General features: G+C 44.8%; 1 protein-coding gene across 1 annotated transcript in view; it reads right to left on the minus strand.

Annotated features, from left to right (window-relative positions):
• Positions 1 to 1,247: 1,247 nt before the first annotated feature.
• The window catches only part of TAMM41 (TAM41 mitochondrial translocator assembly and maintenance homolog), a 55,065-nt gene continuing 33,040 nt past the window's right edge, over positions 1,248 to 23,272 (minus strand). Inside the window, exons 6-8 of the mRNA XM_079933874.1 lie at positions 12,411 to 12,576; positions 10,844 to 10,906; positions 1,248 to 1,457 (exon numbers count right to left, since the gene is read on the minus strand). Of these exons, the coding sequence (XP_079790000.1) occupies positions 1,381 to 1,457; positions 10,844 to 10,906; positions 12,411 to 12,576 (306 nt within the window). The 3' untranslated portion in view covers positions 1,248 to 1,380. The remainder of the gene's footprint in view (positions 1,458 to 10,843; positions 10,907 to 12,410; positions 12,577 to 23,272) is intronic.

Below are 23,272 nucleotides of genomic sequence, written 5' to 3' on the forward strand. Positions count from 1 at the left end.
TGAATGCTACCAGGCAGTGTCCTAGTACATAGGACACTTGGCTTGCAGGACTTTCACTACAGCCCAAGGAGGTCTGTACTGTTATTCCCTTTTCAGAGATGGTAAAACTCTTCAGAGACACTAAATAACTTGCCCAAAGTCACAAAGCTAGTCAGCAGTGGAGCGAAGATTCAACCCAGTTTGGTCATATCTTAAGCCTGAGCTCTTTTGGGTTGGAATGAGCTGAACCCAAAGGTAGAAAAAATTAGTAGAAAACTATTGTTCAAATTTTCAAAAGAACCTAAGGGTCTGCACTAGAGCACTGGGCAATGGAAACAGGGTGAGGTAGAGACAATCTGAGAAAAGAAAGACAAAACCTGAGCTTGGACTGAAGAGATGATGTGCCAGGTGAGGGAACAGACGCTGCCTCCCCCCCATCCCCCCATTTCCATCCATCTGTCAGCTCATCCTGCAGCCCATGAGCTGGAGGGGAGGCAGGCTCAGGTCCAAGCTCCTTGGCCTGGTTCCCCCCGGCCATTCCTGGTGCAGTGATGGGCAAGTTACCCATTAGGGCCCAGGAATCCAGACAGAGGCTTGCTGGGAACTGTTGCAGTTCTGTTGCTTTTCTAAGAGGGCTTCTGAAAGGAACTCCCCCTGTCTCCCCAGATGCAGATGGGGGTGCACACAGCCCTTGAGGCTGTTGTCAGGGGTCTCAGAGTTAAGAGGAGAGCTGGCCTTAGTGTGATGTCAATGTGGCAAAGGATGGAGAAAGGACAGAAATTGGTCTGTTAACCCCCTAAATCAATCCAACTCTGAAGCCCACCAACCTCTGACTTTCCAGTTCTTTGAGCTGATGAGTCCTTTGTCCTTTCCTGCTCCCCAAACGCTCCTGTTACATGGGAAAGCTCTGCACCGGTCTGTTGCAGGTTCCTCACTTGAGTCACTGCCACACACCCTCATGGAGAACAAGGAGAAATGTTAAACACCCAGATCCAGGAAGATGCTGACTGGAGCTCTCACTGGAGAAAACCGAGTGAGCGGATGGAGCCGAGGCAGACAGAGCCAAAGCTCCTGCCCTAGCACGGGGCTGCCGGTCCACAGCGCGTGCACCGCCACTTAGACCTCTGACCCTCGTTGCCGAACAGACCACAGCCGAAGCTCTCAGGAAAGCAGGGCCCAGATGGTGCTGTGTGTAACGAGGACTCTTCTCATGCTGAGTCCTCAAAGGTATTGGTTCCCCCCGGATAAAGGTCTGACGCATACATTTCCAAAATCCAGTACAGTATCATGCAAACCAAGACCTCTTCAAATTCAACCAAATAGGTCAGAGTAACAGACGCTGTTCTGTCAAAAAGGATCATTTTATTCAGCTACACATAACATAGATAAAAGCAAGCAAAATCAGGATGTTTTTCTCAGCCATCCTTTCCACATTTTACGCAGTTTTAGAGAACTATAAATCATTGATTTCTTCAGGCCTAAAAGAGAAAAGAAGAGAGAGTAAGAACACTGAGGCTTACTGAGTAGATGCTCAGTGGAGGTCCTGTGGTATTCGGATCAGACTCATCTTTGGAGTAGAACAGCGATGGGCTGACTGGGGTTCCAGGAGAGCCTGGGGGCCTGACAGGGTCCAGGAGACCCTGGGGGCCATCGTGATCAACGGGAGGGAAAAGAGTGATTTCCGCATCTGCTGAAGCAGTGATACGGATGCCAAAGGCACCCAAGCTTCTGGGGTAAGGGAGTCCTTTCAGATAGGAGCATGCTGCAACCTCTGAATTTAGCAGCTCTTTGAAAAAGGAGGAGAAAGGAAGGCAAAGACAAGACGCCATATGTAAGTGAGCGTCCTTGGCCCCCTTTCTAGCCCCCGATGCCTCCCAACCACCCCCAGCGCACTGCTGCCATGTCCCTGCGTGTGACGCCAGTTTGCCCGCGGTGAAGGGCGTTCCCACCACACCCTGCCTGGTAGACGCCGCGATCCCGTTCAGATTTTTCCCCTGGAAGCACCGGGCTCCCCAGCCGATTCAGCCACTGTTCCTCCTGGTCCCACGGTGCCTGTGCTGACGCCCAGCTCAGCACTCACCACACTGCACAGTGCTCTCCTGTCCCTCTGCCTACACCGGGAGCTCCTTGAGGACAGGGACCTTGTCCTATTCATCCCGGGTTCCCCATTACTTAGTTCAGCACCCGGCACACAGCAGGTGCTCAGTAAACACCTGCAGTGATGGAACAGATGTACCTTGTTGAGACACCTGCCCTTCCAGCACCCCATCTACTGAGTCACAAGTGCCTGATGAAACCAGAGGAGAGGCTCTCGGGGGAGTTTACGGGAAAGAAGTCCGACGGCATGGACTAAGCGGGGTGCTGCTATCTGTCGGGACTCACAGGATCCCATTTGCAGACGGTGTTACGGGCTTGACCTTCTTTGTGCTGAGGATGAGATCATTCAGTCTGTGTTTCAGGGTGTGGCCCAAAGATCCGAACAGTCTTTTTCACCCTGGGATCCAGACCGTGGTCTGCGCTGCAGGTGTGACATGTAGTGTGGGCACCGCTCACAAGGTATAACAGGACTGGTTCCGGAGGCTCTGAGCACTGGCGTGTAAGCGCTCTCAAAAATACTTGATCATGTTACCTGTAGGCCGCCTCATGCACTTAGGACCTTTTACGACGCCACTGCAGGCAGCGGCAGGTAAAAAGGCAGGGCACCGATAAAGTCATTAGTGAATGCTTCTAGAAGCTGTGGCCTCGCTTGTCCACTGACCGACTCCTGCAAACCGAGACTCGTCAAGAAACTCAGAGCTCCTTTTCCTGCCTCCACCCGTTTTAATTTTCTCCCTGGAGCAACCACTCTGGTAAACCTCACCCACTCGAGCACTGGGACTGGAATCTTATTACGTAAGGTGCTTTTTAAAATTCCAGGCAGAACCGATCAAGACACCAAGGTAGCTGCACACAGTAAGGGTCAACGTGGCAACTCCAGGGCACTGAGTCACAGCGAGAGGAAGAGGCATCGACCATAATGAGTCCCAGCTCAGCTTCACAAACCTTCCTCACAGACTCTGGGGAGCTTAACATTTACGGTAAATACACCACAGTCCACGAGTGGCATTGTGGAGCCATGTTTTGCTGCTAGTGGATAGAAACCTCCCTTAATTAAGAAGTCTCTCCCTTCGGCAGCTCTGCCAGAGACATGTTCTCAGGACGGCTGCAGCCGGGGACGGATCTGGCAAGGGCGCCAGAATGGGAGTCAGGAGAGCGGAATGTTAGTCCCCGCTGGGGACAGGGAGACTCCCCGTCTCTGGGCATTGACTTCCTCATCTGCAAACTGACAGGTTGGACTAGGTTACGGGTTCTCCAGCGAGGGGCCAACAGACAGGCCTCAGTCTGAGAACTCCCTGAAGCTGCAGGGAGGTTTGCTGAGTGTGCGCACGTGTGCATGTCTGTGCAGAGGGCCCAGAGTTTTAGTCAGAGTCTCACTGGGAACCAGGATTTTCAAGAGGTTAAGAACCAAGAGATTAGAAGGAAGGATCCTGCCTTAATATTCTAGTTGCAACGAAGGTGGAGGACAAAACTTCATGAACTTGGAGTAGGCAATATTTCCTAAACAGGACACAAAAAGCTGCTAACCTTACAGGACAAAACTGATAAACTGGACTAAGTAAGATTAAGCACTTTTCATCAAAAGACACCATTAAGACAGCGAGACGACAAGCTCTAGAGTGGGGGACTTTTGCATTCCACTTGTCCAACGAAGGACCTGTATCCACACTATACAGAGATTTCAGTGTAAAAAAAAAAAAAAAAGGCAGACAATTCAAAAGAAAAATGAGCAAAAGTAGAATAGGTACTTCACAAAAGAGGATCTCCGACCATGTAAGCATGTGAAGAAACGCTCAACTTTATCGGTCATCAGGAAAGTGCACGTTAAAACTCCAATATGATACGTCTACTCACCTACCAGAGGGCCTAAAAAGAAAAAGACCTGCTATCAAGCACTGGTCACGGAGGTACTGCAGCAGGAACTCTGCTGCTTGGCGTGTAACCTAGACACTCGTTAGGTAGTATCTACCACAACTGGACCTTCACACACTTTATGATACAGTAATTCCACCCGCAACTAAAAACCTAACAGAAATGCATACCTACGCTCGCTCGAAGACAGGTACCAAAACATGCATAGCAGGACTCTCTGAAATAGCCCCAAACTGGAAACAACCCGGGAGATCATCAACAGTAGAAGGGATGAACTGTGCTCTAGTCAGACGATGGATGCAATGAGAATAAACGGACTACTCCGAACACCACGAGGAATCTCACTGCTGTTACAAGGAGTGAAAGACATGAGAGAGTACGTATTTATATGAAGTTCAAAAATGGGCAAAACAGAAGCATGGCATTAGAGGTCAGGAGAGTAGGGGAGGAGCAGTGACTGGACAGGGCACAGTGGGGTTCTGGGGGAACTGGCCCTATTCTAGTTCTTCATCTAGGTACTGGGTTCACGAGTCTGTTCACTTTGTGAAAATTCACCAAATTTATGATTTGTGTACTTTTCTGTATATATGGAGACTTTCCCTACTACCAGAAAATTCAGAATCTTCCATTTATTCAGTCACTGAAATACACTGAACAGACATTTCTTGGGCACCAACACATACGGGACACGGAGCTAGTTGTTCGGGACACCAGTATGAACAACAGCCCTGGTCTCTGCCCTCACAGAGTTTATAATCCACAGACTTCTACTTGGCCGACACTGAGCTTTTGTGTGGTTTCTGCTTCCTTTCTAAAGATGATGGTGACTTAGGAAGTCTGCATTTAGAATGCGTCTTGAAGGAAGACAGCCTGCTAAGAGAGAAACTCTACTCTAAGAACCATCATTGTTAACTTTGTTCCTTCCCCAGAGGATAAAGGTGCAAACATCTCCTTAGCGACATCCTGTTTAGGCAGATCCTTATTTACCTAAAGCTGGTCGTTATGAACACTGATTAGTAACCAAAGTCAGGATTTTGTTTTGGAAGCAAACGGAAATCTACTCTAATACGTGGCTCCTAAGGTTTTTCTTCTGTTGGTTTCCAGTATGTTTCACGTTACCTACAGCAAAATCACTACATATGTAATACTATGAATTCCCTGCGTGACCTTAAACTGATAGGTCCAGTGACAGACAAAATGCTCCAGGAAACAATGTGAGGCAGAGATGAGACCAGGTTGTGAGAGGTCTCTACCTTCCCATAATCCTATATTTCAGATATTTAGGAGAGAAAATCAGCAAGCCTCAAACATTCTTCCAGTTAATTTCCAACCACAGTTAGCTACATCTACAAAGAAAATCTTTTCTGAGGCAGTTTTATTTTTAAAACTTTCAGGTTTAAGTGATAAATACATCACCAGAAAAATCTTTATTATCATGTGTTCTTCTTATTGAAACATGTAGGTACCAAAAAATGGGGATAAAATGTTTCAGTTATAAGAGATGAGAAGGAGAAGATAATCAATGATACATTCTATCACTTTCAGGAAAGGGCTGGTAAGGACCGGCCGAGGCGTGCCGGAATCTTTTTAGGCACAAGACTAAACCTGTCTTGTTTAAGTTGAATCTTTTGAAGCTACAGAGGTAAATAGGTATTTGACTCCAAAGTGAATTCTGATTGACCAGAAAGTCAGGTGGGGAAAAATAAAGCAATATTTCAAAGATTAAACTTGTCATCCTCCCCCACGTTCCCTCACCCCAGGAAAGGCACCTCCGCCTCCGCTCCCCAAGCCAGAAACCTGGGAGCTTCTCTGACTCCTCTCTGCTTCACTGCCCAAATCCCTCCCATCACCAAGACCTGGGGATGCGTCTTCCAAGTATTGCCTGCATCTCTCCTCTGCCTCTCCTGCAAAACCCTGAGTCAGGGCGGCCAGGCCTCCTCACCTGGCGGGCTGCAGCCGCAGTCGATCAGTTTCCCAAGCAACAGCGTCACCTCCCTCCAAGCTGCTCTCTATCCTCTCGCTACAGCCGTCTTTCAACAATCCTTCAGCGGCTTCCCTCTCCCCTCAGTGAAACTCTGGATTCCCCTTCAGGCTTTTACAGGCCTTCCCCTGTCTGGCTCCTGCTTCCTTCTCAGTCTAACTGCTAAGCCCCTGACCCATTTCTCCCCAAGCTCCCCGCCGCCGTCCCGCAAAGATGCAAAGAATTCCACTCCTCTCTACTCATTCAGGTTAGACACATAAACGGCTGTGGCTGATCAGAACGTGATGTTTGCTTGGCCGGGCTGAGCCGTGATGCGGTGTGCTGCTGCCCTGCAGGGCGGCGCAGGCAAGGACCAGGAGGCTAAACAGTCTCCTGCTCTCCCGAGCTGCCTGGCTGCAGCTGCTGCCCCGAGACCCTGATAAAAACCGCTGCTCCATTAACAGCACAGTCTAAGAAGTCAGTATTATCTTGCCAATAACCGACTCCCAGGCTAAAGGGAAAAACAGTGTTTGGTTTTGGAAGTAGTTCTGTACTCACCTTGGAACATGGGTATATCTGATGGTAGGGGAATTTCAGGGAACTAACACAGACAGAGTGTCAGACCACATGAGGACACCTGCCGTGTCACCCAACACAGTTCATTAGAAAGGGCAACCCTTTGGGCTGACATAGAGCCTGGCTTCCATCTCTTCCAGGAAGAGACTGATACTTAGATCTAGACTCACTGAAGTTTATAAAGCACCTACTAGGTACTGGGTACATACTGGACACTCTCACAACATGCCACGAGTTGGGTATTAGTATCCCCTTCATTTCAAGGAAGAAGGGCTGTTAACATACCAAGGTTACAGAGCGAAGACGTGAACTACAACTCTGAGCCAAGGCCTTCTTATCACCATCTTAGCTTCGCTCTCTCTGAATTTAACAATATTTGAATATAAAAGTTATTCACTAGCTAAGGAGACCCTTCCTTTTTACCCCCACTACGAGTGGCTGGCTGCAGAGGGGAGGAGTGATAAGAGCTACAAAGGAGGAAAAGTGCAACCAAATAACCCGGGATTTTCTCACTCTGCAGGTGATACATCAGCTGGCTGAAAACCTGACCAGAGGCAGAACTTGGGAGATTTCAGGAAGATGCACCCAGCACAAGCCAGGCAGAACAACAGCAATTATGGCCACATCCAGAGGACTTCTAAAGAGCAGCGCACAGGAGAGAGAGGTTCTGACGCTTGCTGTGAAGTTAGAGGACAGAGAAAGAGTAAACCAGCCACTCAGGGCCTACGGTTGCTAGTCTACTCCAGCTGGAGACCTAGTGACGGGGCTACTGCTAGCTGAATAGGAAAATGCAAGGAGGCATGTTCTAAAGAGACGGCAGGAAGCCTTTAGGTAATGATACCAAAGAGGAAAGACCAGGCACAGTGCTGGTGCTCTTATATGTCTTGAGATATAATTTTCACAACCCAGTGAGGCAGGCATAATTATCTCTATGAAATTAAAACTAAGAAAAATTAGGTAACTTACCCAAGTCACAGTAGTTAAGCTGGAGTTCGAACCCTAATCTCTGAGGCTCGCAAACCCCTGCCCTTGGCCTGGGCCACCTTCATCACAGCCCTCAACCACCAGAAACCAGAGAAGCCAGAGCACAGGGTAAGCAAACCCAGCGAAATCTGAAGGAACGCGCATCACCTTCCACAATTCCTGCAACCTCAGAGCAGGCTGCAGACATTCTGTCCCTCTGGTTCCACAATCCAATGAGACATCTTTAGAGGGGAAGGGAGAAAATCAGTGAGCACTCAGAGGAGGCAGCACTGGGCATTCCACTGCCACAAGGAAATCTGGGCTGCGGGTTCCATGAGATGATACCCACTGCCCTCTGCTGGCAACCAGGAAGAACAAGAGGAAAGAGGACCAAAGATCCATTTCAGGTTGACGTGTCAAGAGATGATGAGGGTGGATAGAACTTCCCTGGTGGCACAGTGGTTAAGAATCTGCCTACCAATGCAGGGGACATGGGTTTGAGCCCTGGTCCAGGAAGATTCCACGTGCTGTGGAGCAAGGAAGCCCGTGCACCACAACTACTGAGCCCGCACGCCACAACTACTGAAGCCCGCATGCCTAGAGCCCGTGCTCCGCAACAGGAGAAGCCACCGCATTGAGAAGCCCGCGCACTGCAACGAAGAGTAGCCCCTGCTCGCCACAATTAGAGAAAGCCCATGCACAGCAACAAAGACCCAATGCAGCCAAAAAAAAAAAAAAAAATAGAGATGATGAGGGTGGATTTTTAAAAACCTTTTATTAGAGATGAATTCAAGCTTATAAAAGAATGGCATATTATGTTCCCATGTATGTTCACCAGCTTCAACAATGTATCAACTCATAGCCAATCTCGAGTCATCCCCACCCTTACCCACTTCCCTCCAACATGTTTTCTTTTGAAGCAATTCTCAGACATTCTGTCATTTCATCTGTAAATATGTTAGTATGTATTTCCACAAGAAAATGATTTTTTAACCCCGTAACACCACCATTATCACAACTAAAAAAAAAAAAATCAATAAATCTAGTAGTTGCTTATAGCACAGGAAGCCAAAAATAAAAAAACCCGAAGCATCCAGCCTCACCCAAGGATTATGGTAAGGGAGGTGCAATCATGCAAAACACAGATTAATAGCCTGAGCCACCCAAGCAAACAAAAGTACCTCATCTTCAGCCTTGCCAGGATAACTCAGCAAGAAGACAGATTAAATAAATATCTTAATTGGAAATGCAAAGCTATGCACCCCTGAGTGGTAGGACAATCTTCAGCTGAGTAGGTTTGGCACACGTGCTACTAAACCTTTGTGGACGGGCTGAATCTTTCCAAAGATTCAGGACGGCAACATTTGGCTGTGTCCCCAGGCAACCGAAGCGAGGCCTTAAGAGGTGTGATCGTGCAGCTCCCTGGCAATCTCATGCCAGGGACCAGAATCAGGCTGAAAGACCACTCCTTCTTCAGGTTCCCTCTGTGCCATTTATCCCTAGTAATGCAAACTTCTATTTATGTGTCCATCTCCCCTTCTAGATGATGAAGCTTCTGAAGGCAGGATGGTACAGGGTTCACCCTGTATCCTGCGTGGCGAGCACATAAGTGATGCTCAGTAGACAGCTGCATAAAGAGAGACTGAACTGGAAAAGTCTGTCATCAGACAGTACCAAGTGTTGGAAAGAATGGGGAGAAACAAGAACTTTCGTTTACCCCTAGTGGGATGATAAAATGATAAACCACTTTGGCAACTTGGCAATATCCAAAGATATGTTCCAATGTTTAAGCCCATAACACAAGAACAGGATGTTTTAAATTTAAAAAAGAAGGAATATTCAGAGAACAAAAAAAGAGAAGAGCTCCTAGAAATTAAAATAACAAAAATAAAACAACTCAATGGAAACTCAAGTGGAGAAAGCAAAGCAAAAGGACAAAGAGATCGGGCTTCCCTGGTGGCGCAGTGGTTGAGAGTCTGCCTGCCGATGCAGGGGACATGGGTTCATGCTCCAGTCCGGGAAGATCCCACATGCCATGGAGCGGCTGGACCCGTGAGCCATGGCCGCTGAGCCTGCGCGTCCGGAGCCTGTGCTCCGCAACGGGAGAGGCCACAACAGTGAGAGGCCCGCGTACCGCAAAAAAAAAAAAAAAAAAAAAAGGACAAAGAGGACACGAAAGAAAGAAAACCAAAGGACCAGTCTAGGAGGTCCAATGTTTGAATAAAAGGCGTTCCAGAAAGAGAAGAGAGAAAACAGATGGGAAGAGCGAATACAATAAATTTTTCCTATATTCTTATACTCTGAGTTTCCAAACTGAAGGGTAATGAGTATTCAGTGTAACAGATAAAAACAGACTCACATCGAAACACACCATTGAGAAACTTCAGAGCCCTGGGGTTAAAAGAAGACCTAAAAGGCTTCCACAAAGAACATACACAAAGGATTAAGAATCAGAACTTCCTAGAACTGAGAAGATAATTGAAGCAACGGTATCAAAATTCTAAAGGACAACTATTTCTAATCATCTCCAGCCTGAGCCTCAGTCAGGCGTGAGGGTGGACTAAAGATACGCTTGGCCACACGTGGGCTCCAAATCTGCCTCCTCTGCCCCCTTTCCCACGAAGTTCCCGAATGGTGCGCTTCACCAAAATGAGGCTGTGCGCCACAAAAATCAAAGACACCAGATACAGGAAACAGGGTTCCTCACATGAGACAGGTGACGACAGCCTCTGTGGGAAAAGAAAGCTGTGAAGGCAAGGAGAAGTGTATCACATGGCTCAGCTATGAATCACAGTAACACAGTCAGACAATGGAAACTCAAGATTGGCTTCACTAAAGCTACGGCACAACCATATCTGGAACACAGAGGGATGGGTGCGGGGGTGTGTGTGTGCGCGTTGGTGGGGGCAGTTGAATTCTAATCTGCTAGAGTGAGAAGTCCACAGATGATGCCTAAAATTAAAAGGGGAGAAGCAGCAATATAAGCTCATTATCCAGAGAAACAGCAGTGAAAACAAAAATAACCCACCAGGAGAGTCAGCAGTGGTTGTCTCTGGAGAGGAACACTGGCCGGCGGGGAGGGCAAGGTACTGCTGTTTTTGCAACAATATCATGTGTAACTCCCACAGATATAAAAACGCAAGGGGAAACCTGCACATAAGGAGTAACTGGGAAAACGCAGAGGGGCAGCAAATCCTCCCAGCAGCACCTCAGACTCCGGATTACAGCGCCATCTGCCTGTCTATATGTTACTGCCGTGTCCTAGGTTATGACCATCAAAATTCAGCATTTCGCAAGTACTTGCAGGATACAGATAAAGCTTTACATTTTAACCAGGAGCACTGAGGCTGCTCAATCCAGCAGGTACGTTAAGTGTGGATTTTTAACAATTCTTACCAGCAGTGAAAATGCCTTTGGTGCTCTGTCTCATACTGGAAGGTCTCACGATTGCTGAGAGCCCTGTGAGAAAAAAACAATAACAATGCCAAAAAAGCCAGATGTGAGTCATCCTAACACTTTTAAAACTTGAAACTAAATATTCTTTCCAGCTATCCAATAAAACCAGCAAATCTATCTCTGGTGTCAGAGTGACAGTGAAAAGAGTATCAGGATCGAGGTCCAGGAGACTGGAGCTGCCAGCTGTGTCAACGACCAGCTGTGTCGCTGACCAGCTGTGTGAACACAAGCAAATGACCGCCCCACTCTGGGTCTGGGACGCCTCATCTTACAACCAGTGGGTTAGGTGACCCTTGAAGGTCATTTTTTTCACTTTAAATCTGCTTAAGTCTGCTGGCTCTCAATTCCAAGATGTGGAAAGATTGGGAAAAAAAACACCAAACGTTTCTGCCTAGGAGGAAAACTTATTCTGAAATCACTCAGAGGACTCCTCGGTGAGGACAGCGGGACAGTCCTTCAGGCCCGCAGAAAGGCAGAAGGACTCACACCATGACCAGAAAAGACACGCCTCCACATGTATCTTCAGAAAAGGTACCCAGCGCCCTAGGCACATGCTCCGCTCTGCCCGACGGGCAGGTCTCTCCATGTGACACCGTCACTGTGACTTGCATCCTGCCAGGTGGCCAGGCTGCTCCCTGGGGAAGCTCAGCAAATACGTACTCAACAGTAAACGGTGTGCTCATCTGAGGGAGGGCATCATTTTCAATTTCATGATTTCCTTACTTACTGACTGACCTTGTAAATTACCTGTAACACCTCAAAAGGCAGCAAGTCTCTGAAGATCAGGCTCAGATTTTTGGTCCACATTGGGGATGACGTGAGGAACAGGGGCCATGTTGGAGCAGACCTACTGTGCACACAGGAGCCACACCGAGGGGGCGTCGGCTGAGGAGAGTGGTGTTCTTGATGTTATAAAAGCATTAAAAATGTCACCAGTCTCGGGCTTCCCTGGTGGCGCAGTGGTTGAGGGTTCCCCTGCTGATGCAGGGGACGTGGGTTTGTGCCCCGGTCCGGGAAGATCCCACATGCCGCGGAGCGGCTAGGCCCGTGAGCCATGGCCGCTGAGCCTGCGCGTCCGGGTCTGTGCTCCGCGACGGGAGAGGCCACAACAGTGAGAGGCCCGCGTACCACAATAAAAAAAAAAAAAAAAAAAAAAAAATCACCAGTCTCCATCCTCCTCAGACCACCGTGAGGAACAAACACATGTCTTTGAAATAACTTCTAAACATTATGCCCTTGGGACCAAAAGAATCATTGTTTCCCTCTCTGTCAGTGATTTAGGACCCAGGGATCTGAAAATAGAAGTACTTTCAGCACCCTACTTCAAACAAACAAGAATTTAGGTTGGGAAAACCCCCAGACTGTTAGTGCTTTCTTATTCTGAGAGGAAATCTCTCTCTCCATCTCACTAGGCAAGAAAGAATAGAGAACCCGTCTCAGCCACAAAGTTTGCTCCCCCCGACCCCCTCCAGCCAACACTTCCTCCCCGTCAGATTCATGCACGTACCTAGACGCACCACGTCTCCACAGTCGGGGTCATGAGCCACTTGTAATAAAGTTTCTTCCACATCTCTGTTTTTTCCAGGAGGGTCCATAATATGATTTATTTGTTGCTGTAAGGTTTTGGGCAATGTCATTAGTTGAGTGAACTGTCCTTCTGGGCTTTTATCGATCTAAGGAAAAAAAAAAGATGATGTCTATGGAAAGTGCTTTGAATTCTATAAATATTCAAAGCACATGGCTTCTCCTTAAAACCACATGAACATATATGAACTCACACCTAGTAGACTAGGCAGGTGCTAAGGAGACTTTCTCCTTTCTGAAACTGAATGCCTAGGTGTTAAGGATTCTAAGTTCCTTCGAACAAGTTAATTCTTTTCCTATGATATTCTACTTGTACTTAAGAATAGAAATTTCTTTCAAGAATCAATTTTTGACTCTCAGTTTTAAAATTTCTATTTGTTCTAAATCCGGTAGTTAAAGAAAGTAAAATTTCAGCTAAAATTCATCGACACACCAGCTCACCCAAGTACTCATTTTCTTTTATTTATTTATTTAAATTTTATTTATTTATTTATTTATTTATTTTTGGCTATGTTGGGTCTTCGTTGCTGCGCGCGGGCTTTCTCTAGTTGCGGCGAGCGGGGGCTACTCTTCGTTGCAGTGCGTGGGCTTCTCATTGCGGTGGCTTCTCTTGTTGTGGAGCACGGGCTCTAGGCGCGCGGGCTTCAGTAGTTGTGACATGTGGGCCCTGCAGTTGTGGCTCATGGGCTCTAGAGCGCAGGCTCAGTAGTTGTGGCGCCTGGGCTTAGTTGCTCCACGGCATGTGGGATCTTCCCAGACCAGGGCTTGAACCCGTGTCCCCTGCATTGGCAGGCGGATTCTTAACCTCTGTGCCACCAGGGAAGTTCCCCATGTACTCATTTTAAACACAGGGGCACAAAGTAACATAGCCAGTAACATGCAGCCAATCAGAGAGTGGGATCTAAATTCGCGTCTCCTGTCTGTAGGGCCTTTTATGTACCATGCTGTATTTCATAAACTGTAGGAATAAACTGATGACAGAGACTAATCTTTTTTCACTTTTAATCCCGTGGCACATAGTAAGTACTCAAAAAACATCGGTTGAATAAGAGGATGAATAACTGCACCAATAAAGCTTAGTTGTCATTATTTCTTAAACAGCAGTAAGTTATACCAATGGTTTCTGTTCCCAGTGTATTCTAAAATACATCAAATTTAAAGAAAAATACAGAAATAAAGCATATATAAAACTATGCATTAGACTTTACTTGGAAACCTGTGAATCAAAAGTTATCCATAGAGCTAAGCCCACACCCAGCTTCCCCAACTCCTAGTCTAATATATTTTACGTCATGGAACTGAAGTTTTCCAAAATCATGTAAACATATGACTCCCTGCCAAGGTGAAAAGCAGTACCACTGCCCTCAGCAGCTCAGCACATTATTCTCCCAGTAAGAATCTGTCTTGTATTCTTTCAACAAGCGTTTAGGTTTTAACTTTAAGAGAACAGTAAGAAAAAAGAATAGATACATGAATGTATTAAATTTTAGATTTGGATTTTCCAGATATGACCAACTTTCTTAATAATTAGAATTCATTCATTCTACCACTTTTTCATTCAACAAATATTTACTGAGTATATGCCAATGTCTAGATTTTCTAGTTTTATCTATAAATCTATGCAAAAAAGAAGAAAATGCTATTATATAGTGGCTTCAATAAGGTAAAGGTTTTTTTAACCTAAATATTTCATATTTATCATGGAGATGGTCCTAAATTCACAGGATTCAACCTCCACTTAGCTTTGGCTAGATAAATGACAAAAAATGTGAATATTTCTGTAAAAGATGCTAGAAATGACATTTATAGACTCATATTTTGGGGCCAAGTATTGAGATTAGTCACTAGGATCTTATATTTCAAGGCTTTACCTATGAGACTTCCAGGAATTTTAGAGATGCCAAAATGGCTGAGTAATATGAGGAATTAGAAAACAGTTATTTGCCACTGCTTTCTCTTGAGGAAAAGAATGCACTGGAGTTTTTTGTTTGAAAGCATGTGTTCCAAGACAAAATATTAGGTGACATGTTCAAATAAATTGCAAAATTTTAATTATCCTTACTCTTCAATTCTCATTAAAACACAAAAGTGAAAGCATTCAGTTAAATTATGAGTCAAATTGCATTTTAAAAGCAGACATGGAAAAGACCACATGTTCTATGATTCTATTTACAGGAAGTATCTAGAAGAGGCAAATCCGCGGAGTCAGAAAGTAGATTAGTGGCTGCCTGCCGGGGGGGGAAGCTAGGTGCTGCTACTGGGCATGGGGTTGCTTTCTGGAGTGATGAAAATGCTGTAAAACTAGATTGTGGTGATGGTTGCACAACTGTGTAAACAGACTAAAAACCACCGAATTTTACAGTATGTAAATTATATCTCAATAAGGCTGATGTTTTAAAAAAGCAGATATGGGCATATGATAGTGGATGCTGCGTTGCACCGACCACATCCTGGCTTTGGGGCAAGGTACTCATTCTGCCAGCTGCTGGGAAAGTTGGCTGACTCCCTCCCTCAGAGTTCCTCCCACAACTGTCCTCAGGCAAAGGGAGCTGCCTGTAGCCAAAGACTGGAAAATGCAGGAGGACAAAGGCCTGGTCTCTTTGCCCCAGGTGGGGACGGCTAGGAAGGGCCATCGAGCTCCACAGTGCCATCACAGGATCAGATGGAGTCTTTGTTTCTAATCTCCCCAATCCTGATCCTACACAACTGGTACCAAGAGTGGTCCTAGAAAGCATTCTCAGACAGCATTTTGGAGCTATCACAGGGTACAAGGCCAAGTGGAAGCCTCTGAAGCTGCCGTTCTCACCCCCTGGCCAAAAGAGTAATGAAAAAACAAAACCACATCACAGGAGGAATGGCAGAGATTAATGCCACCTATAGACCTGCAGGATGCAGGGGTGTGATGTTTAATTTTGTATGTCAACTTGGCTAGGCTATAGGGCCTAGTTGCTTGGTTAAACTTTAGTCCAGATGTTACTGTAAAGGTATCTTTTTAAGCCAGTAGACTTTGAGTAGCAGATGACCCCCGTTAATATGGATGGGCCTCATCCAGCCAGTTGAAGGCCTTATGAAAAAAGACTAAAGTTTCCTGAGGAAGAAGGAAGTCTGCCTCCAGATTGCCCTCGGGCTCAAGAGTACAACACACTCTTCCCTGGGTCTCCGGCCTGCTGGCTCGCCCTGCAAATTTCAAACTGGCCAACCCTCACAACTCTGTGAGTTAATTCCCTAAAATAAATCTTTCTCTATATATCCTATTGGTCCTGTTTCTCTGGAGAACCCTGACTAATACTAGAGCTGACGGTCCCATCATGTCTCCACTGAGTCTGGCCTTCACAAAATCCAAATGGACTCTGGCAGATGGTAGCAGACCACCACAAACTCAGCCAAGTAGAAGCCCCGCTGTACCGGCTGTGGCAGATGTGGGAAGTGTGCTGAAGCGTATCAGCAGAGCCTCAGGTGTCTGGACGGGGCCACAGGCCTGGCGAGCGCATTCTCTGCCATCCACAGAGCAAGGAGGATGAGGAGCAGCTCGCGGCCGCACAGGACAGACCAGAGTGCGCCTTACCACCTGCCTCAGGGCCGTGTTAACTCCCCCACCCTGTCATAAGATATTCAAAGAAAACCAGACTGTTTGGATATTCTGTATAATCTCATTGGTCCACTACATCAATGACACGTTGCTGCTGTCACCTGGTGAGCGCTAAAGGGCAAGTACACTGGGGGCCTTGGTAGATATATGCACCCCAGCGGGGAGAAGATACACCTCATGAATTGTGAGGAGCACACCACATCAGGGAGGAGTTTAGGGGTCAAGTGACCTGGAGCTCTGGGACAGCCTCTCCAAAGTAAAGATCAACTTAGGGCATCTCGGACCTCTCACCACTAAGAAGGAAGCACACTGCCTGATAGGCCTCTTCAGGTCCTAGATGCAGCGTATTCCACACTTGGGAATAATGCTCAGAGCCATTTACCCAGCGATATAAAAGGATGCAAGGTCTGTGAGGGGCAAGAGCGAAAACGAGCTCTGCGATAGATACAGGCAGCAGGGTAAGCAGCCCTCCACCACGTGGCCACACCTCCCTGTAAACTATGGTACTAAAGGCCTCCTCAGTGTTCAGAGAAGCCAGGGGAAGTTACAGTGGGCTCCCAGTAGGAGATCACAATGGAGACTGCTAGGGTTCTGGAGCAAGGCCACGCCATCTGTAGTGAAGAACCACACACGATTTGAAATCAGCTCCTAGATGCTACACCCTGGCAGAGACAGAGCTTCTAACCATGGGACATCAAATGACCATGTGTCAAGAACTGCCCATTATGAACTGGGATCTGCCAGATTCACCAAGTCATAAGGGCACGAAGCTCAAGAGCAATCCACTGTAGGACGTAAGAGATACACCAGCATTGGACATGCGCAAGGCCAGAGGGCACAAGTCAGCTGCACAAACAGGAAACCCAGACCCCCATCATTTCCACTGTTGCACCAGCACATAATGTTCTACTTCTCCACTGGCTCATGCACACGGCTACAAGGAGGCTTTTGGAGGAGGATAAAGGATGGGCTTGCTTCATGGATGATTTGGCTTGAAGTATGTACGGGGTGAAAATGATGCATCACAGCCGCACCCAGGGATGGCCCTGGAAGACACTGATGAGGAGCCATCGTCCCAGTGAGTACGCTGCAGGTGGCACAGCTGGTTACCCACTTTACATGGAAAAGTGGCCCAAGATAAGAATATACAAAGACTCAAAGAGTGGACAATGGTTCACTGGTTGGTTAGGGACCTAAAAGGAAGAAGATTAGAAGGTGGAAGACAGGATTTGGGGGGAAGAGGCATGTGGATGGACCTATGGGAGGGGACACAAAGTATGAAGATCTTTGTATTGTACGTTAATGCTTCCATCTGAGAGCATCCAACACAGAAGAAGCAACAACAACCAAAAGAACAATTTAGCCAGTTGATTCAACAGGCTCTTTCATCCCAGTGATGGCATAACGGCTTGTAGCAGGAGTAGTGGGCGGGAGAGACAGAGGCTCTGCCCAGATCCAATATCAGGGGCTTCTACTCACCAAGGCTGACTGAGCCACTGCTGTGGTTGAAAGTCTATCCTGACAGCAACAGAGGCCAACACTGAGATCCTCATAACACGACCATCTCCTGAGACTAACCAGCCACTTGGTGATAAGTTGACTACACTGGATCCCTTCCACCTGGGAACGGGCAGCAACTCCTCTTGCCTGGAAAGTGACTCATATTCTAAGCATGGCCTTGCCTTTCCTGCCCACAGGACTCAGCCAATACCACTGTACAGGGCTCACAGGGCACAGGTGCAGGACGGACACAGGATCACAGCTCCACTGTTCCTACCACACAGTGTGCCAGAGCTGCCAGCCTGGGAGAGCAGTAGTTCTCAAAAGGGGGACATTTTTGGCCCCTACAACAAAGAATTATTCAGCCTAAAATGTCAATGGTGTCACTACTGAAAAACCCAATGAAAGAGCTTTGAAGAAGAGCTGAGCAACAGCTTAGAGATGATACCCTGTGAGAGCGGGGCACAGTATATACCCTAAATTCATGGCCGTTATAGAGTACTATGTTCCCACCTGCTAGACTACATGAGTCTGGGAACCATGGGGTAAAAGAAGAAACAGCCTTGCTTACTGTCATTCCCAGGGACCACCTGGGCAATCTGTGCTTCCCACCTCCACAACTTTAGGACTGTGCGTCTAGAGATCCTAGTTTCAAAAGAAGAAATGCTTCTCCCAGAGGACACAGTAAGCATCCTATTAAACTTAAAGCTATGAGAGGGCAGACAGCAGAAGCAACAAGAACTACAATCCTGCAGCCTGTAGAACAAAAACCACATTCACAGAAAGATAGACAAGAAGAAAACACAGAGGGCTATGTACCAGATGAAGAAACAAGATAAAACCCCAGAAAAACAACTAAATGAAGTGGAGATAGGAAACCTTCCAGAAAAAGAATTCAGAATAATGATAGTAAAGATGATCCAGGACCTCAGAAAAAGAATGAAGGCAAAGATCGAGAAGACTCAAGAAATGTTTAACAAAGACCTAGGAGATTTAAGGAACAAACAAACAGAAATGAACAATACAATAACTGAAATGAAAAATACACTAGAAGGAATCAATAGTAGAATAACTGAGGCAAAAGAATGGACAAGTGACCTGGAAGACAGAATGGTGGAATTCACTGCCGTGGAACAGAATAAAGAAAAAAGAATGAAAAGAAACGAAGACGGCCTAAGAGACCTCTGGGACAACATTAAACGCAACAACATTTGCATTATAGGGGTCCCAGAAGGAGAAGAGAGAGAGAAAACACCTGAGAAAATATTTTAAGAGATTATAGTCGAAAACTTCCCTAACATGGGAAAGGAAATAGCCACCCAAGTCCAGGAAGCGCAGAGAGTCCCAGGCAGGACAAACCCAAGGAGAAACACACCAAGACACATAGTAATCAAACTGACAAAAATTAAAGACAAAGAAAAATTATTGAAAGCAATAAGGGAAAAATGACAAATAACATACAATGGAACTCTAAGGTTAACAGCTGATTTCTCAGCAGAAGCTCTACAAGCCAGAGGGAGCGGCATGATATATTTAAAGTGATCAAACGGAAGAACCTACAACCAAGATTATTCTACCCAACAAGTATCTCATTCAGATTTGATGGAGAAATCAAAAGGTTTATAGACAAGCAAAATCTAAGAGAATTCAGCACCACCAAACCAGCTCTACAACCAGCTCTACAACTAAAGGAACTTCTCTAAGTGAAAACAGAAGAGAAGAAAAGGACCTACAAAAACAAACCCCCCCAAATTAAGAAAATGGTAATAGGAACATACATATCAATAATTACCTTAAACGTGAATGGATTAAATGGTCCAACCAAAAGACACAGGCTCGCTGAAGGGATACAAAAACAAGACCCATGTATATGCCATCTACAAGAGACCCGCTAGGGACACATACAGACTGAAAGTGAGGGGATGGAAAAAGATATTCCATGCAAATGGAAATCAAAAGTAAGCTGGAGTAGCAATACTCATATCAGATAAAATAGATGTTAAAATAAAGAATGTTACAAGACACAAGGAAGGACACTACATAGTGATCAAGGGATCAATCCAACAGGAGAATATAACAACTATAAACATATATGCACCCAACATAACAGCAGCTCAACATAAGGCAACTGCTAACAGCTATAAAAGAGGAAATCGACAGTAACACAATAATAGTGGGGGACTTTAACACCTCACTTACACCAATGGACAGATCAACCAAACAGAAAATTAAAAGGAAACACAAGCTTTAAATGACACAATAGACCAGATAGATTTAATTGATATTTATAGGACATTCCATCCAAAAACAGCAGATTACACTTTCTTCTCAAGTGCACATGGAACATTCTCCAGGATAGATCACATCTTGGGTCACAAATCAAGCCTCAGTGAATTTAAGAATTTTGAAATCATATCAAGCATGTTTTCTGACCACAATGCTATGAGATGAGAAATCAATTACAGGGAAAAAACCGTAAAAAACACAAACACATGGAGGCTAAACAATACATTACTAAATAACCAAGAGATCACTGAAGAAATAAAAAAGGAAATCAAAAAAAACCTAGAGACAAATGACAACAAAACCACGACGATCCAAAATCTACGGGATGCAGCAAAAGCAGTTCTAAGAGGGACGTTTAGAGCAATAAAAGCCTACCTCAAGAAACAGGAAAAATCTCAAATAAACAATCTAACCTTACACCTAAAGGAACTAGAGAAAGAAGAACAAACAAAACCCCAAGTTAGTAGAAGGAAGAAATCATAAAGATCAGAGCAGAAATAAATGAAATAGAAACAAAGAAAACAATAGCAAAGATCAATAAAACTAAAAGCTGGTTCTTTGAGAAGATAAACAAAATTGATAAACCACTGGCTAGACTCAGCAAGAAAAAGAGGAGAGGACTCAAATCAATAAAATTAGAAATGAAAAAGGAGAAGTTTCAACAGATGCCGCAGAAATACAAAGCATCCTAAGAGACTACTACAAACAACTCTATGCCAATAAAATGGACAACCTGGAAGAAATGGACAAATTCTTTGAAAGGTATAGCCTTCCAAGACTGAACCAGGAAGAAACAGAAAATCTGAACAGACCAATCACAAGTAATGAAATTGAAACTGTGATTAAAAATCTTCCAAGAAAAAAAGTCCAGGACCAGATGGCTTCACAGGTGAATTCTATCAAACATTTACAGAAGAGCTAACACCCATCCTTCTCAAACTCTTCCAAAAAATTGCAGAGGAAGGAACACTCCCAAACTCATTCTACAAGGCCACCATCACCCTGATACCCAAATCAGACACAGATATTACAAAAAAAGAAAATTACAGACCGATATCACTGATGAATACAGATGCAAAAATCCTCAACAAAATACTAGCAAACAGAATCCAACAACACATTAAAAGGATCATACACCATGATCAAGTGGGATTTATCCCAGGGATGCAAGGATTCTTCAATATATGCAAATCGATCAATGTGATACACCATTATTAACAATTTGAAGAATAAAAACCATATGATCTCAATAGATGCAGAAAAAGCTTTTGAGAAAATTCAACACCCATTTATGATAAAAACCCTCCAGAAAGTGGGCATAGAGGGAACCTACCTCAACATAATAAAGGCCATATACGACAAACCCACAGCAAACATCATTCTCAATGGCGAAAAACTGAAAGCATTTGCTCTAAGATCAGGAACAAGACAAGGATATCCACTCTCGCCACTCCTATTCAATATAGCTTTGGAAGTCCTAGCCACGGCAATCAGAGAAGAAAAAAGAAATAAAAGGAATACAAATTGGAAAAGAAGAAGTAAAACTGTCACTGTTTGCAGATGACATGATACTACACATAGAGAATCCTAAAGATGTCACCAGAAAACTAATAGAGCTAATCAGTGAACTTGGTAAAGTTGCAGGATACAAAATTAATGCACAGAAATCTCTTGCATTCCTATACACTAATGATGAAAAATCTGAAAGGGAAATTAAGGAAACACTCCCATTTACCACTGCAACAAAAATAATAAAATACCTAGGAATAAACCTACCTAGGGAGACAAAAGACCTGTACGCAGAAAACTATAAGACACTGGTGAAAGTAATTAAAGATGATACAAACAGTTGGATAGATATAGCATGTTCTTGGATTGGAAGAATCAATATTCTTCCAATCCAGGAACATGGAAAATGACTATACTACCCAAAGCAATCTACAGATTCAATGTAATCCCTATCAAATTACCAATGGTATTTTTTACAGAACTAGAACAAGAAAACCTTAAAATTCGTATGGAGACACAGAAGATCCCGAATAGCAAAAGCAGTCTTGAAGGGAAAAAACGGAGCTGGAGGAATCAGACTCCTTGGCTTCAGATTATACTACAAAGCTACAGTAATCAAGACAATATGGTACTGGCACTGGCACAAAAACAGAAATACAGATCAATGGAACAAGATAGAAAGCCACACACCTATGGTCAATTAATCTATGACAAAGGAGGCAAGGATATACAATGGAGAAAAGAGTCTCTTCAATAAGTGGTGCTGGGAAAACTGGACAGCTACATGTAAAAGAATGAAATCAGAACACTCCCTAACTCCATACACAAAAAGAAACTCAAAATGGATTAGAGACCTAAATGTAAGACCAGACACTATAAAACTCTTAGAGGAAAACATAGGAAGAACACTGTTTGACATAAATCAGCGCAAGATCTTTTTTGACCCACCTCCTAGAGAAATGGAAATAAAACCAAAAATAAACAAATGGGACCTAATGAAACGTCAAAGCTTTTGCACAGCAAAGAAAACATAAACAAGACGAAAAGACAACCCTCAGAATGGGAGAAAATATTTGCAAATGAATCAACGGACAAAGGATTAGTCTCCAAAATATATAAACAGCTCATGCAGCTCAATATTAAAAAAACAAACAACCCTATAAAAAATGGGTAGAAGACCTAAATAGACATTTCTCCAAAGAAGACATACAGATGGCCAAGAAGCACATGAAAAGCTGCTCAACATCACTAATTATTAGAGAAATGCAAATCAAAACTACAATGAGGTATCACCTCACACAGTTAGAATGGGTATCATCAGAATATCTACAATCAATCAATGCTGGAGAGGATGTGGAGAAAAGGGAACCCCCTTGCACTGCTGGTGGGAATGTCAATTGATACAGCCACTATGGAAAACAGTATGCAGGTTCCTTAAAAAACTGAAAATAGAATTACCATATGAACCAGCAATCCCACTACTGGGCATATACCCAGAGAAAACAGTAATTCAAAAAGACACATGCACCTCAATGTTCACTACAACACTATTTACAATAGCCAGGTCATGGAAGCAACCTAAATGCCCATCAACAGACGAATTGATAAAGAAGATGTGGTACATATATACAATGGAATATTACTCAGCCATAAAAAGGAATGAAATTGGGTCATTTGTAGAGACGTGGATGGACCTAGAGACTGTCATACAGAGTGAAGTCAGTCAGAAATAGAAAAAGAAATATCGTATATTAATGCATATATATGGAACCTAGAAAAATGGCACAGATGAACCGGTTTGCAGGGCAGAAATAGAGACACAGATGTAGAGAACAAAAAGTATGGATACCAAGGGGGGGAAGTCACAGGGGGTGGTGGTGGTGTGATGAATTGGGACATTG

This window comes from Stenella coeruleoalba, assembly GCF_951394435.1.
Source record: "Stenella coeruleoalba genome assembly, chromosome: 10".
Lineage (NCBI taxonomy): Eukaryota > Metazoa > Chordata > Mammalia > Artiodactyla > Delphinidae > Stenella > Stenella coeruleoalba.